The 12,851-nt window shown below is 39.6% G+C and overlaps 1 protein-coding gene across 5 annotated transcripts in view; it reads right to left on the reverse strand.

Annotated features, from left to right (window-relative positions):
* Window positions 1-12,851, reverse strand: part of LOC131125180 (dipeptidyl aminopeptidase-like protein 6) — a 71,788-nt gene that overhangs the window by 6,725 nt on the left and 52,212 nt on the right. For all 5 annotated transcript variants that reach the window (XM_058066457.1, XM_058066456.1, XM_058066455.1 and 2 more), the window contains 6 exons: window positions 11,086-11,184; window positions 6,360-6,454; window positions 6,203-6,277; window positions 6,074-6,126; window positions 4,561-4,642; window positions 3,345-3,465 (listed from right to left, as the gene is read on the reverse strand). In XM_058066457.1, coding sequence (XP_057922440.1) covers window positions 3,345-3,465; window positions 4,561-4,642; window positions 6,074-6,126; window positions 6,203-6,277; window positions 6,360-6,454; window positions 11,086-11,184 — 525 coding nt within the window. The remainder of the gene's footprint in view (window positions 1-3,344; window positions 3,466-4,560; window positions 4,643-6,073; window positions 6,127-6,202; window positions 6,278-6,359; window positions 6,455-11,085; window positions 11,185-12,851) is intronic.

A 12,851-nucleotide genomic window follows, 5' to 3' on the forward strand; every position in this document is an offset into this window, starting at 1 on the left:
CAACATTAGAATGACACCAGTTATGTGCACTCAGAGGAGGCAGGTGAGGCTGAGGCTTTTTCAATACCCGTTTTTGCACAAATATTTTTCAAGACATAATTATTTCAATATATGTGAGATTTTTGAGTGGCACCTCTGTGGGGCACTGGTGTTTGCGAGTGACAGGAAGAAAAGCTTTGATTTGCTTGGTGAAAAGTTGGTTCAGTTGGAATCAGTCAGTCTTTTTCAGACTTTTTTTATATGAGGACAAAATATAGTCGGCGTATATTCGGCTCAATATAATAATTAATTAAACGTGTTATTATTTAAGTGGACACAATTACAGCAGTCAATAGAATAGTATAGTAAAGGCATATTTACACTTGCACTTTTATATATAATGACATTATAGGCGGTTGTAAACAGAGGTGTGAGAAATACATTTAGATTTAGAAATAAATTATGTACTTGTATATATAGAAAATTATTTAAAACATGAAAAAATGTAGAAAATATAAATTTTGTATAAATAAAACATATAAAATAAAGTGAATCATAAAAATATGTGTAAAAATACTTATATAATAACAATATATATATTTATATTTAATATATTTATTATTAATAAATACTTAAATCAATAAAATACTATGAAAAATAAAAAATACTAATACTTAAATAAAATAAAATAAATACTTAAATAAATGTATAAAATTAAATGCTAATAGTAAAAATACAACTGTTTAAAATTGCATTAATAATTTTAATTCTACATTACTCTACTGACTTATTATTAATGTTTTTTTGTAAAATACGTCTAAATGACTGACAAAAAATTGTTGTGTGTTCATCCAGCAGGGGGCAGAACAGCTTTATGGAAAGCAGTTTTCCACCTAACTCTACTCCATACACATGTTGATATTCACAACATTTTAAAGGACAAAAGTAAGTGGTATGTATTTATTCCTATTGTATAAAATGTTTTATACACTGTAAATGACTACTTGAGGTGTGAGTTGCAGTGCAACAGTCTGTTGTATCCTCTTTGAGGCCCACAGTATCTGGCAAAGCTCTTGTATGGCCTTGGTTGACATCTAAACTTGTCATTGAAAATAAAGTGCACATAAATTACATTTAATTCCAACCATCTTGCATGAGAAGGCCACAGAGGCACAATGCAAGCTAACCTTCACTCTCTGTGTGAAAGAACGCGTGTGTGATTTGTGTTTTCGGGTGATAAATCCTTACAAGACAGCCGGCAGAATGCGACAAAACAAATCTTTGCATGGTAATGAAAATGGATTACGTCTTTCTGCGGGCCGCCACAAAGAAATAATCCCATTAATAAGGACAACGATTACAGCCAAACCCTGAGCAGTTCACAAATTCTCCCCCGTCATAACTGGCATTTTGTAATTACATTATACATTCGCTACAGACAGTTATTATTATTATTAAAAGCGCTCTGGGGATAAATCCTGAATTAATAACAGCAATTCTGACACCAGAAATCCCAATTAACTTTTGAAATAAACCTACAAGCTTTATGATAAATGACAGCGCGAGGCTAAAAGACAGAAAATCCATCAGCAAACAAAGACACACTGAAGTGTTTTTTATAATTGGAATGTCTTTTTCACATCAAAAAAGAAAGTCTTATAATGATTGGCCTTAATGGATTCAAATGGCCTATTCAGCTCCACTCTATTAAATTCAACATTGATGTTGAGTTCTGTTTAAGTGGCAAAAACTAGTGTTTGTTATTGGAAAGTTGGTTATTGCAGCACTTTGAGTGAAAACACTTTAACGTCCCAATAAAAACTACCACAGCAAAGCTAAAAGACAGCAAATATTAGTATAACTTTAAGATGTTCCATGCAGCCTGATGTGATAAAACATAAAGAGGATCCAAAATGTCCGATATAATGCACCATTTACACCCCATTAGGGACACATACCTGTATAATCTTAATGAGAGCCAATGCAAGAACTGTTAAATATGTTTATTATAGTGGTTGTAATTTGGAGCGGTATTGGCTACCTAATCTAGTTCAATGAGAGGTATAAAATATTTGAAACGGCTCTCAGGGTGATGCAGTGGAGAACATACAGTATATAAACATGGTTAAACAGCATTTGCTTTTTGATGTATTAATTTCTATATATTGTTGTGATGAGTAGGTGTAATAAAAGAATACATTTTCTTCATACTGTCATAAAAATTATGTGAACATTTTTAAAAACACAAGAAAAATACAAGTAATAAAATAATAATCAATTTGAAAAATAAATAAATAAATAAATAAATAAAAATATATTTTTGGGGGGGGGGTTGTCAAAAATAAGGGGTTAACGGCAGTAACTAATTTATTTAATTAATTATGTAATTTTTTTAGCGTTATTAAGACAAGCGCATCACGGCAAGCCACCGCTCTGTTATGACGATAGATGGCGGCACAGTGTAGCTCTCGGCAGAGTCTGTCTCCTCTTTATAACTTTATTCTAAGTATCTAAACTCTAAAACAAACGCGTATCTAGTCTGTTCGTCACTGGTGGTATGCTGGAGCCTATCCCAGCTTACTTCAGGGGAGAGTTAAATAAAGCATTGTGAGGTAAATAGATTTTCAGACATGTGTGCCATCTCTTAATTTGATAGAAATTTAAAAAATACGGTTGTATACGTTAAGAATGGGCATATTTCAGACAGTGAGACATCGCGATTAATCATGATTAATTAATTTGAAAACCGTGATTAATCTGATTACAAATTTTAATAATTTGACTAACTAGTTCTCTCGCATTCATGAACCATTCATTCATTTTCTACCGCTTTTCCTCATGAGGGTCACGGGGGTGCTGGAGCCTATCCCAGCTGTCTTTGGGCAAGAGGCGGGGTACACCCTGGACTGGCCGCCAGCCAATCACAGGGCACATATAGACAAACAACCATTCACACTCACATTCATACCTATGGACAATTTGGAGTCACCAATTAACCTAGCATGTTTTTGGAATGTGGGAGGAAACCGGAGTACCCGGAGAACATGCAAACTCCACACAGAGATGGCCGAGGGTAGAATTGAACTCAGGTCTCCTACCTGTGAGGCCTGTATGCTAACCACTCTCCACCGTGCAGCCCGTTGAAATTGATATTTTAAGTAATTGATGGGAATGCCTCTTGCAACAGGATACGGTACATTGTAAACTAAGGACTTCCTGTCCATCTATTAATTGTATTGTACCCAATGAAGTGGCCAGTGTATGGATACAGGCGTCATCTTTCAACTAGTCAGCTATTAAAGTAAGCAAAAGGAGATCCTCATGAGTCCTCATGAAATCCTGTGAGATTGCGCGGTGAGTGGTACCTTCATAGAGCCAATCAGGTAGGCCATTGAAGACCACGCCCTCTTTGCCGGTGGAAACCAGGCGGATGGTGCGACTCTCCACTGTTGCTCTGTAGTAGATGTTGTTCTCAAAGATGAAGATCTGAGCAAAAAGGAAGCAATACAATGGTGGTCTATATCATCACAATCGCAAGTACGTTTTCTGCGCTGGTGTACCTAATGGTCTGGACATTGGATTTAAAGGAGAGCTTGATCTTGATCTACGTCTTGATGAGATTTTATCAGTGAAAATGAAGACTGGAGAAGTAAAAGACACAAAAGAAGTCGTTTTCGGCCAATTTTGTTCAAAAAAATTATTTAATTTGGGACATCAATATGAGCTTTCTTTCATGTGTGTGTCCCCGATTGACTTGTCTGTCACAGCGGACTAATAGCTTGTTCTTTAATGAGGGCGGCTTCATCTCTGAACACCTGATGCATGACTTCACACACGATCACATTTACATGCTGGTGGAACGTGCAATGATTAATGGCTCCAGTTCTCATCAATTCAATGTGAAATCACTTTTTACTTGGAAAGGAAGGACAAAAAATGTTGCCCAGTTAAGATTGAGTTCATCCTCATGAGCGACGTGTCCGTTCTACAGTTGGCAAGTTCTACTAGAGCCTTGATTAAAGCAACACAACAAATGAGTGCTTTTATGGAAGACTAAATGGGACCAAATGGAATAAATGAAGAAATCTATAACAGCTTTAAAGTGATGATAGACTAGCTTGTAATGAGGGGACTAGCAGTGCTGTAGTTTTCTGTTAGCACTAACGTCTGAGCTAATATTTCTATTTGTGATGCCTCTGTACAAACATATTGCCGCACAAGATGTTGTTACGGGGCAAAGGACTTGAGCATCCATGAGCAACAGATGAATAACTGCATGGAAGTGCAAAACTATGCATGCAAAGTAAAAAAAAAAAGAAAAAAATTAAAGGCACTGATTTGTCCAATTGCACCAAACTCAGCATTCTGTGTCCACAGTGTTTGATGACTCACACATTCACACTCACACACACACACACACACACACTTCAAACAGTGCCATGTGTCTTGGTTCCCGTGGCAACAGTCCAAATCACTGCATCTGCCACCAGTCCATGCGCGCCCTCCTCAGTCCAAATTGTGGAAAGCAACCTGTCTGTCCAACTACAGTGTGTGTGTGTGTGTGTGTGTGTGTGTCCTTACCAGCTGCTGGCCTTTAGGTCCCCATCCAGCAAACTGTAGGACGGCTTCATGCACTTCAGGAGGACTGAGTGGCCATGTTTCCCTGTGTGGAGGGTAAACACAACAATAAATACTTTCTATAGCTGCATGAGTCAAGGACACACCATTGACAGGTCAAGAAACTGCAAGAATTGTGGCTAGTTCAGACTTTTTGACATGAAGTTGGATGACGTCCCCATCAGCAGTGTAGAGCAACAACACTGGCTTCATCCCGTGAGCTGAATGCAAGTTTACTGAATTAAAACAACAGAAATGTGACCGAGGGGGGTCTACAGCAAAAGTGGCTCCACAAAGCCAGACTTTGTGCTCAAGATGCAACTCGACCAAAAACCTAACATCCACCATCACACCTAATCGGTCCTGTTGTTTCGCACGGTTTTTGACTTTGTGCCAATGAAAGGGGGCGTTTGATGTCATATTATTCTAATTTGGCTGAAAAGTGAAGACTATAAAATGAGTATGTAATTATTATGGAGCGTTTCAGGAGTTCCCACAAGATTATGAGTAACACTGACGCCACCAATTGAGCATGGAAGGGTCGCTGATAGTATAACGCTGTCAATGTAATGCGTAAGTTAACACTGATTTATGATACTAACTATACCACCCATTTATCCATTTAAAAAATAAGGAGCTCTTGCTATATCTCATTGTGACGCTAGATGTCACTGTTGTTGTGAGTACTCACGCAAGGATACTGGTGATGTTTACGTTGGCAAATGGCCTAAATATTCACTCATTCATTCATTCATTTTCTACCGCTTTTACTCACGAGGGTCGCGGGGGGTGCTGGAGCCTATCCCAGCAGAGGCGGGGTACACCCTGGACTGGTGGCCAGCCAATCACAGGGCACATATAGACAAACAACCATTCACACTCACATTCATACCTATGGACAATTTGGAGTCGCCAATTAACCTAGCATGTTTTTGGAATGTGGGAGGAAACCGGAGTACCCGGAGAAAACCCGCGCATGCACAAGGAGAACATGCAAACTCCACACAGAGATGGCAGAGGGTGGAATTGAACCCTGGTCTCCTAGCTGTGACGTCTGCGCGCTAAACACTCAACCGCCGTGCCGCCCACCATCCATTTATCCATTTAAAAAACAAGGAGCTCTTGCTATATCTCATTGTGACACTAGATGTCACTGTTGTCGTGAGTACTCACGCAAGGACACTGGTGATGTTTACGTCGTCAAAAGGCCTAAATATTAACATTTCATATTCAAATGTATTCCAGTTGCTCGTGTGAGCATATCTAGCGTATTCAGTCATCTGAAAATAGATAAATAATATCGTCAGGGATTTTTTTCCAGCTGCTTTAAAAGAGAGCGTTGAACTCGCCAACACAACACAGCTTGCTAACCCACTAAACTGCCTTCGCCGTATATCCCCTGAGCAGACAAAGTTAGAGAGAGAACAACATTGTCAGGTCAAATGTCTGTACTGGCGACCGTTAAAAAAAGTCTTACTGTGTAACGAGGCTGTAAATAATGTACTTGGCCACAAAGGAGTGCTGGTACATCTGCAGAGATGAACAACATCAGCATCAAAGCTCAGAAAAAGTGCAGCATCAGGATGCTAATTGAGTCTCTTCTCACCAGTTTCACGTCAAAGGCAAAGAGCACAAGTTGCAGGTCAGGTGACACTTTGTACCTCGTGGCTTTGGATCTTTCCTGGATGGCATCAAAAAAACACACTTTGGAAAAAAGAAGCAAGACCTTGACGACAGTAAAGACGTTTATAGGGTGGACTCACAAACATCTGGTTTGGCACAACAACAGTTGTCTCCCCTGTGTCCATATTAATCTTCACAACATCGCCCTCCCTCGTACGATACAGAAGCTCATGACCTGCATGGGAGACATAGAGGAAGGAAAAAAAACACATTTTTATAGTGTACATTCAATTTGTATTCCTCTACAGTAGCGTTAAAAATACTTGACTTCAGTGCAGCATAAATTGTAAATCATACGTACATGCTGTCAATGAAGTGTTTATTAGAGGTACGGTGTTTATAATAGAAAGGAGGCCGTTATTTGCACGGATGCATTTTGAACATAAAATATATTAATAAGTACATTTCAGTTGTACAAATACAGCATGTACTGTAATTTGTTCAAGTAGCAAGTAACAAACCACTCTACGTCTTCTATTAGAGCAGGGGTGCTCATTAAGTCGATCGCGATCTACCGGTCGATCGCGGAGGTGGTACTGGTCGATCGCTGGTCGATCGCGGCGTGACATTACAAAAATATCATCCCAGCATCAATGCCGTCACTTGATTGACATACAGGGCAGCCATTCAGATGACAACTAAATGTTGCCCTTCGGGCGACCAATCAAATCAAACAACGTCTCTAAGTGCAGCAGAACTTACGATGTCAGCCTATCATCCATCCTCGTTACTTGATTGACATACAGGACAACCAGTAAGATGACAACGGAATTTTGACCTTTAGGTCACCGCTCATGCGTAAACAACGATGCAAAGTGCTAAGCTAGTCGGCGAATTGCGAGATTTTAAGCCCTCGCTAAAGTTTATGGTCACTAAAATGAGTGAAGGAGCTGGACCAAGTAAAAAGGCAAAAACTGGACCAAGTAAAAAGGCAAAAAACATATGACTTCCATACGGATATGGAATATTATACGGATATTATGATACGGATATTATCCATGACTGATAAACATTTGGAAGTGTGCTTGAGGCTGGCTATCAGCAGCTACTGTCCGGACTATGCATCCCTGGCTGGTTCAATTCAGTGCAAGTCATCAAAGTAAACTCAGGTAATTACAAAAAATGTTAATAGTTAATTATGTGTGTTTTGCAATATTGGCTCATTTGGTTATGTAAGGTACATCAACATACATTGTACGTACAAATAATCCTCAATACATTTGAAAATAAATAGATGTTTTGCATTTTTGTAGTGGGTAGATCATTTTGACTCGCTCATTTTAAAAGTAGCTCGCATGCTGAAAAAGTGTGAGCACCCCTGTATTAGAGTAACGGCAGTTACATGAGGAAATTTGATGCACACAGGGCAGCACGGTGGAGGAGTGGTTTGCATATTGGCCACAAAGTCAGAAGTTTGGGAAGACCTGGGTTCCAATCTCTGCTTTCTCTGTTGTGCTTAAAATAAGCATTTTCAAGCATAAAAATTGTGAAATTGGCTGCACAGTGGCCAAGTGGTTATCACGCAGGAGACCCGAGTTCGATTCCACCCCCGGCCATCTCTGTGTGGAGTTTGCATGTTCTTCCCGTGCATGCGTGGGTTTTCTCCGGGTACTCCGGTTTCCTCCCACATTCCAAAAACATGCTAGGTTAATTGGCGACTCCAAATTGTCCATAGGTATGAATGTGAGTGTGAATGGTTGTTTGTCTATATGTGCCCTGTGATTGGCTGATAGGCTTCAGTATGCCTGCAACCCTCTTGAGGATAAGCGGTACAAAATGAATGAATGAAAAATGTTGAAATAAATGAAAATACAAACATAAGGCATTAATATGCATTCAAATTGTGATATGTAGAATTTGAAATAGTAGACAAACTGATAATATGTATTATTCATTCATTTATCTGTACTGTACTATATAGATTTGTATATTAATTAATACATATATATATAATTATATAATTAAAGGGACCCTCAGGGGTTAAATGCAGCAAATTGTACGTCCGCTCTAAGAGATGAGAATTTCCACTTACTGTTTTTCTTTGTCTTTCTCTTTATGTAGACAACACATACATGCATAATAAAAAGATGCTTTTGTGATTTTCGGCGTGTCAGTGAATGCAACTGTCTTCTAGTTACAATCAGGAAGTGTCATTCCAAGGACAAGGGAATAGAGTTAGTGAGTTGAAGATACATACGGTATATGGTGTTGAGTTCAGGTCAGAATACATTTACTTACAATTATGTTTATTAAGGATGCCTGATATCAACATAAAAATGCAATATCGGTTGATATATGTATCAGATTTTTTTCCAATCATGAAAACTGTTCCTGAAAAATGCTGTATATGACACATATACTGTATGTCTTCATTCCACCACAGGAGTTATGTCATGTTACACATATGGGTATCAGTATCGGCTGATATTTTCTATACCGCTTATCCTCACAAGTTATTTTATTTATTTATGTATGACAACAATATGAAAAAAATGTTTTACTAAGTCGGTAATTTCACTTTGTTATTTTGTCCAAGTTTTATTGGTGTCATGAGCACTTTAAATGCCCTACTTAGTGTTTTTAAAGTAATTAATCCTATACACATGCTGGAAGTCAAACAGAGTAGTGCTGATTGTTCCACTTGCCAACCTCCTGATTTCATTAGTAGATTTGCATACATTAAATATGATTAAGTCGCAGATGTTGCCTATTGATAGAGTCATACTTGGACCGACATCATATTGTTCTCTTGTTTCAAAAGCAACGGCCAGCACCGTCTTTGTTGTGAAGGTTAAACACTTTTGTCTTTGCACAGGAGCGAACCAGTCAGAGGTGAGTCCAAAGACTAGTGAGGCAAGAGGCGGCTCACTGGGGGATCAATGACGTGCCCACGAAATATTGATGAGGACTACAGAGGTATGTGGACGTCCCTGCGGGGTGCTTATGAGAAGGTCATTAGGCCCAATTGGGACTTGATTATATTCACTTAAAGAGGCCAGATGCTGATTTCGTCAGGTGCTCAGAACATTTTCATCACCTTGGTGAATGACGGGCGAGCTTAGCTTATTACAGCTTAATACGTCACTAATTGGTGGAAGAAGGCAACTAGAGAGGACACGTGTGAGGTCACAGTGGTCACACGTGGAGGGACTACATTTACGCTTCAGGAGCGTTGTTGCTGGGGGAGATAATGCACCGGATTGAATTTAAACCACCCCATTTTAAAACTATTATCTTTATCTGCCGTAACATTTGTGTAGATTTACAACCGTGTCCAAAGTGTGGCTCGGGGGTTACATGAAAGTACATCACATGTTTGCACTTGCATTCAAAATGTCTGAAAAGGAGGCAGAAGAAACTGTTTGTTCACTTCTTGTGCTTAACATGTAGCGGATTTGATTCCCTTATATAAGATGTGATCATAGTAAAGCTATGTAATATGCAATAGTACAGTATTAGATTTTGTAAATAGCTTATTCAGTCATAAAGTATTGCCCACATAAAATAAATAAATATTTTCTAAATATTATGGAAGCAATTTACATATTTCTCTAAAGGTGTAGAATCCAGCATGAACAGTTGTACCTAAGCGTCTAAAAAAAAATAAAATGTTTTCAAGCATGAGAGTTTTTATTGGTCATTAAGAGAGAACAAGTGCTTCAACCCTAATTAACTTTAAAGACTGGGTACATTTTTGTGTTGGCCTATGGGGTTTATGAAGGAAATCTTTTTACAACTAATGCAATTATAGCTACTAGAATACATATAATAATGTATGAAATGAAATTAAAATTAATCATACTTGAATATTTATTATTATGGGGCTGTAAGGATGGACGAGTGGTTAGGCCACACCAATAGGAGACCGATTCCCTGTCCGTTCGATTCCCCTTGGGCATCTCTGTGTGGGATGTTCTCCCCGTGCATGCGTGGGTTTTCTCCGGGTACTCCGGTTTCCTCCCACATTCCAAAAACATGGTAAGTTAATTGGCGACTCCAAATTGTCCATAGGTATGAATGTGAGTGTGAATGGTTGTTTGTCTATATGTGCCCTGTGATTGGCTGGCCAGGGGTGTACCCCGCCTCTGGCCCGAAGACAGCTGGGATAGGCTCCAGCACCCCCACGACCCTTGTGAGGAAAAGCGGTAGAAAATGAATGAATTAATCATACTTGAATATTTTTTTTTTATGGGGCTGCAAGGATGGCCGAGTGATTAGGCCACACCAATAGGAGACCGATTCCCTGCCCGTTCGATTCCCCTTAGGGATCTCTGTGTGGGATGTTCTCCCCGTGCATGTGTGGGTTTTCTCCGGGTACTCCGGTTTCCTCCCACATTCCAAAAACATGGTAAGTTAATTGGCGACTCCAAATTGTCCATAGGTATGAATGTGAGTGTGAATGGTTGTTTGTCTATATGTGCCCTGTGATTGGCTGGCCAGGGGTGTACCCCGCCTCTGGCCCAAAGACAGCTGGGATAGGCTCCAGCACCCCTGCGACCCTTGTGAGGATGAGCGATACAGAAAATGGACGTATTAATTTATTATTATGTATTTTCATGCACTTGAGCTTTGTGTCATGCTAAGTTATGCTAACTGTTGTCGAAATATCTGGATTTGGGTGGTGACACAATTCAACAGACAGTAAAGATATACATTTTGCATCATTTGGATTCATTTGGAACCCTTCCCAGACTTGTTGAGCAATTGTCTAATAGAGAATATCTACCTTTAAAAACCATAATAGCAGTTCTAACTGTCGTAATGTTTCTGGATATCTTTTCTTCTGACACGAAAAGCTGAACTCACCGCTGAGCCACACAGCACCAGGGTCGTGCACGTGAAGGTCGGGACCAAAAACGTCATCCAAAGTGACTTTTTTCTTGAGGGCCAGACTGTCATCTTCACCTGTCAAGCACACATCGCACTAAGATGAAAAGACAAATCTAATTCGACATGCTGCAGATCATCTAGAAAGCGTGGATGGTGTGCTGCCACGCACGTCAATCTGGGGGGAAAAAAGCTTCAAGGCGCTCTTGTGAAATTTTATTAGCATTTCAAGAGACTTAACAAGTTGGAGAATAAAGTCAGGGTAACTTTTGATGTTGACTTTTTCATCATTGTGTCACTCAGAGGGGCTCCATCCCACCACGACACGCTCTTCTTCTATGCAGATTACATCTCCAACAATTGCTCCCCGTTATAAGAGCGCAATTTGGAACAAGGACGCCAACAAGAGAGAGACCTCTCCTATTGTTCTATTCATCTTCTTGCAACGTACTTCCTCAACGTGGCCGCCACACAAAGACAAGTGGAGCAGAAGAACACAAACAGGCTGGCGTTTGCATCTGAGAGTGAACACGGCGGGAGTACTTCTATTCGGGAAAACCAGCTGCGACAGCTCATGTATTTAAAAAATGGCTATAAAAAAAACATTCACATGTACGTGCACAGCGGTGTGACAATGGCCAGATCAACAGTAAACGTGTTGAACAAAACCGCAAAACTAAAAAGGATAAAAGCTGCATCCATATGACAAAAAAATGTAACACAAAACACAAATACTAGTCATCCTGGTCTTGTGTATTTTTAATACTTGCAGTATACAGTGGAACCTTGTTTTTCACTCTGGTTTTGGATGAAAATGACAAAAATAGCCTTGTTTTTTTTACTAAAAATCCAAACAGTGTCCAAAGGAAGCATCCACATGTTAGGGTATTTTGGGGAATCATACACCAACTCCTTCCACCTCTGTCGGTCTTTGGTGGCGTCCAGATTGGTGCTAGAATGGCAGGTTTGTCCATGTCTAGATGTTAGTTCTCCAATTCCTTCCTTGAAGGATGGTTTGTGCGAGGCTTGGGGTTGATCATGTGACATGGCCAAACCAGGAACATTTGCTACGATCACAATTTGAAGATCCAGTGGCTGCGGTTGTCTAATTTTTGATGGATTCGTTGGTTCTATGTTCTATATATGGAACTCTCAATACATGATGACAGTCCAACTTTCACAACGGTGGAAAAGACTACAGAACAAAGGATAATCCCGGTTTGTTGTCTCAGAACTGTTTCCATCTCTATGACAGACTTCCGCTGTAATGGTGGCAACCAATATACTTAAAGTGTTCAACTTCATCAAGTTCCATTCGCCACTTTGACGGATGGTTTCAGTTTTTATGAAGCGAAGACACCAGAGATATTACTCTTAGCCTAAATGAAAATACAGCCTCTGTCAGCCTCTACATCTGTCAGTTGTTAACGTCCTCCAATAGATATGAGGAAGAAGAAGAAGAAGTGGAGGTGATGGAGACGTATTCAAAGCTCTTTAATGCTGATGCAGTTACAGACGACCATATTTTTAAACCACTTAAGCAAGGACTTATACAAAGACTATCATTGGCATAGAAAGCGACAATTCCTCCACAATATTCCATCCCTATCCCAGTGCTAGTTGTCTCCGCTGGCATGGCTCCTCCCCCTTATGACCGACCCCATGAACAAGCATTGTCAGCTTCTATCATTCATCAGCACAGCTTTTTTCTTTAAAAATTTAAATACACATTAAAATCCTTAAAT

Source organism: Doryrhamphus excisus, chromosome 3, assembly GCF_030265055.1.
Source record: "Doryrhamphus excisus isolate RoL2022-K1 chromosome 3, RoL_Dexc_1.0, whole genome shotgun sequence".
Lineage (NCBI taxonomy): Eukaryota > Metazoa > Chordata > Actinopteri > Syngnathiformes > Syngnathidae > Doryrhamphus > Doryrhamphus excisus.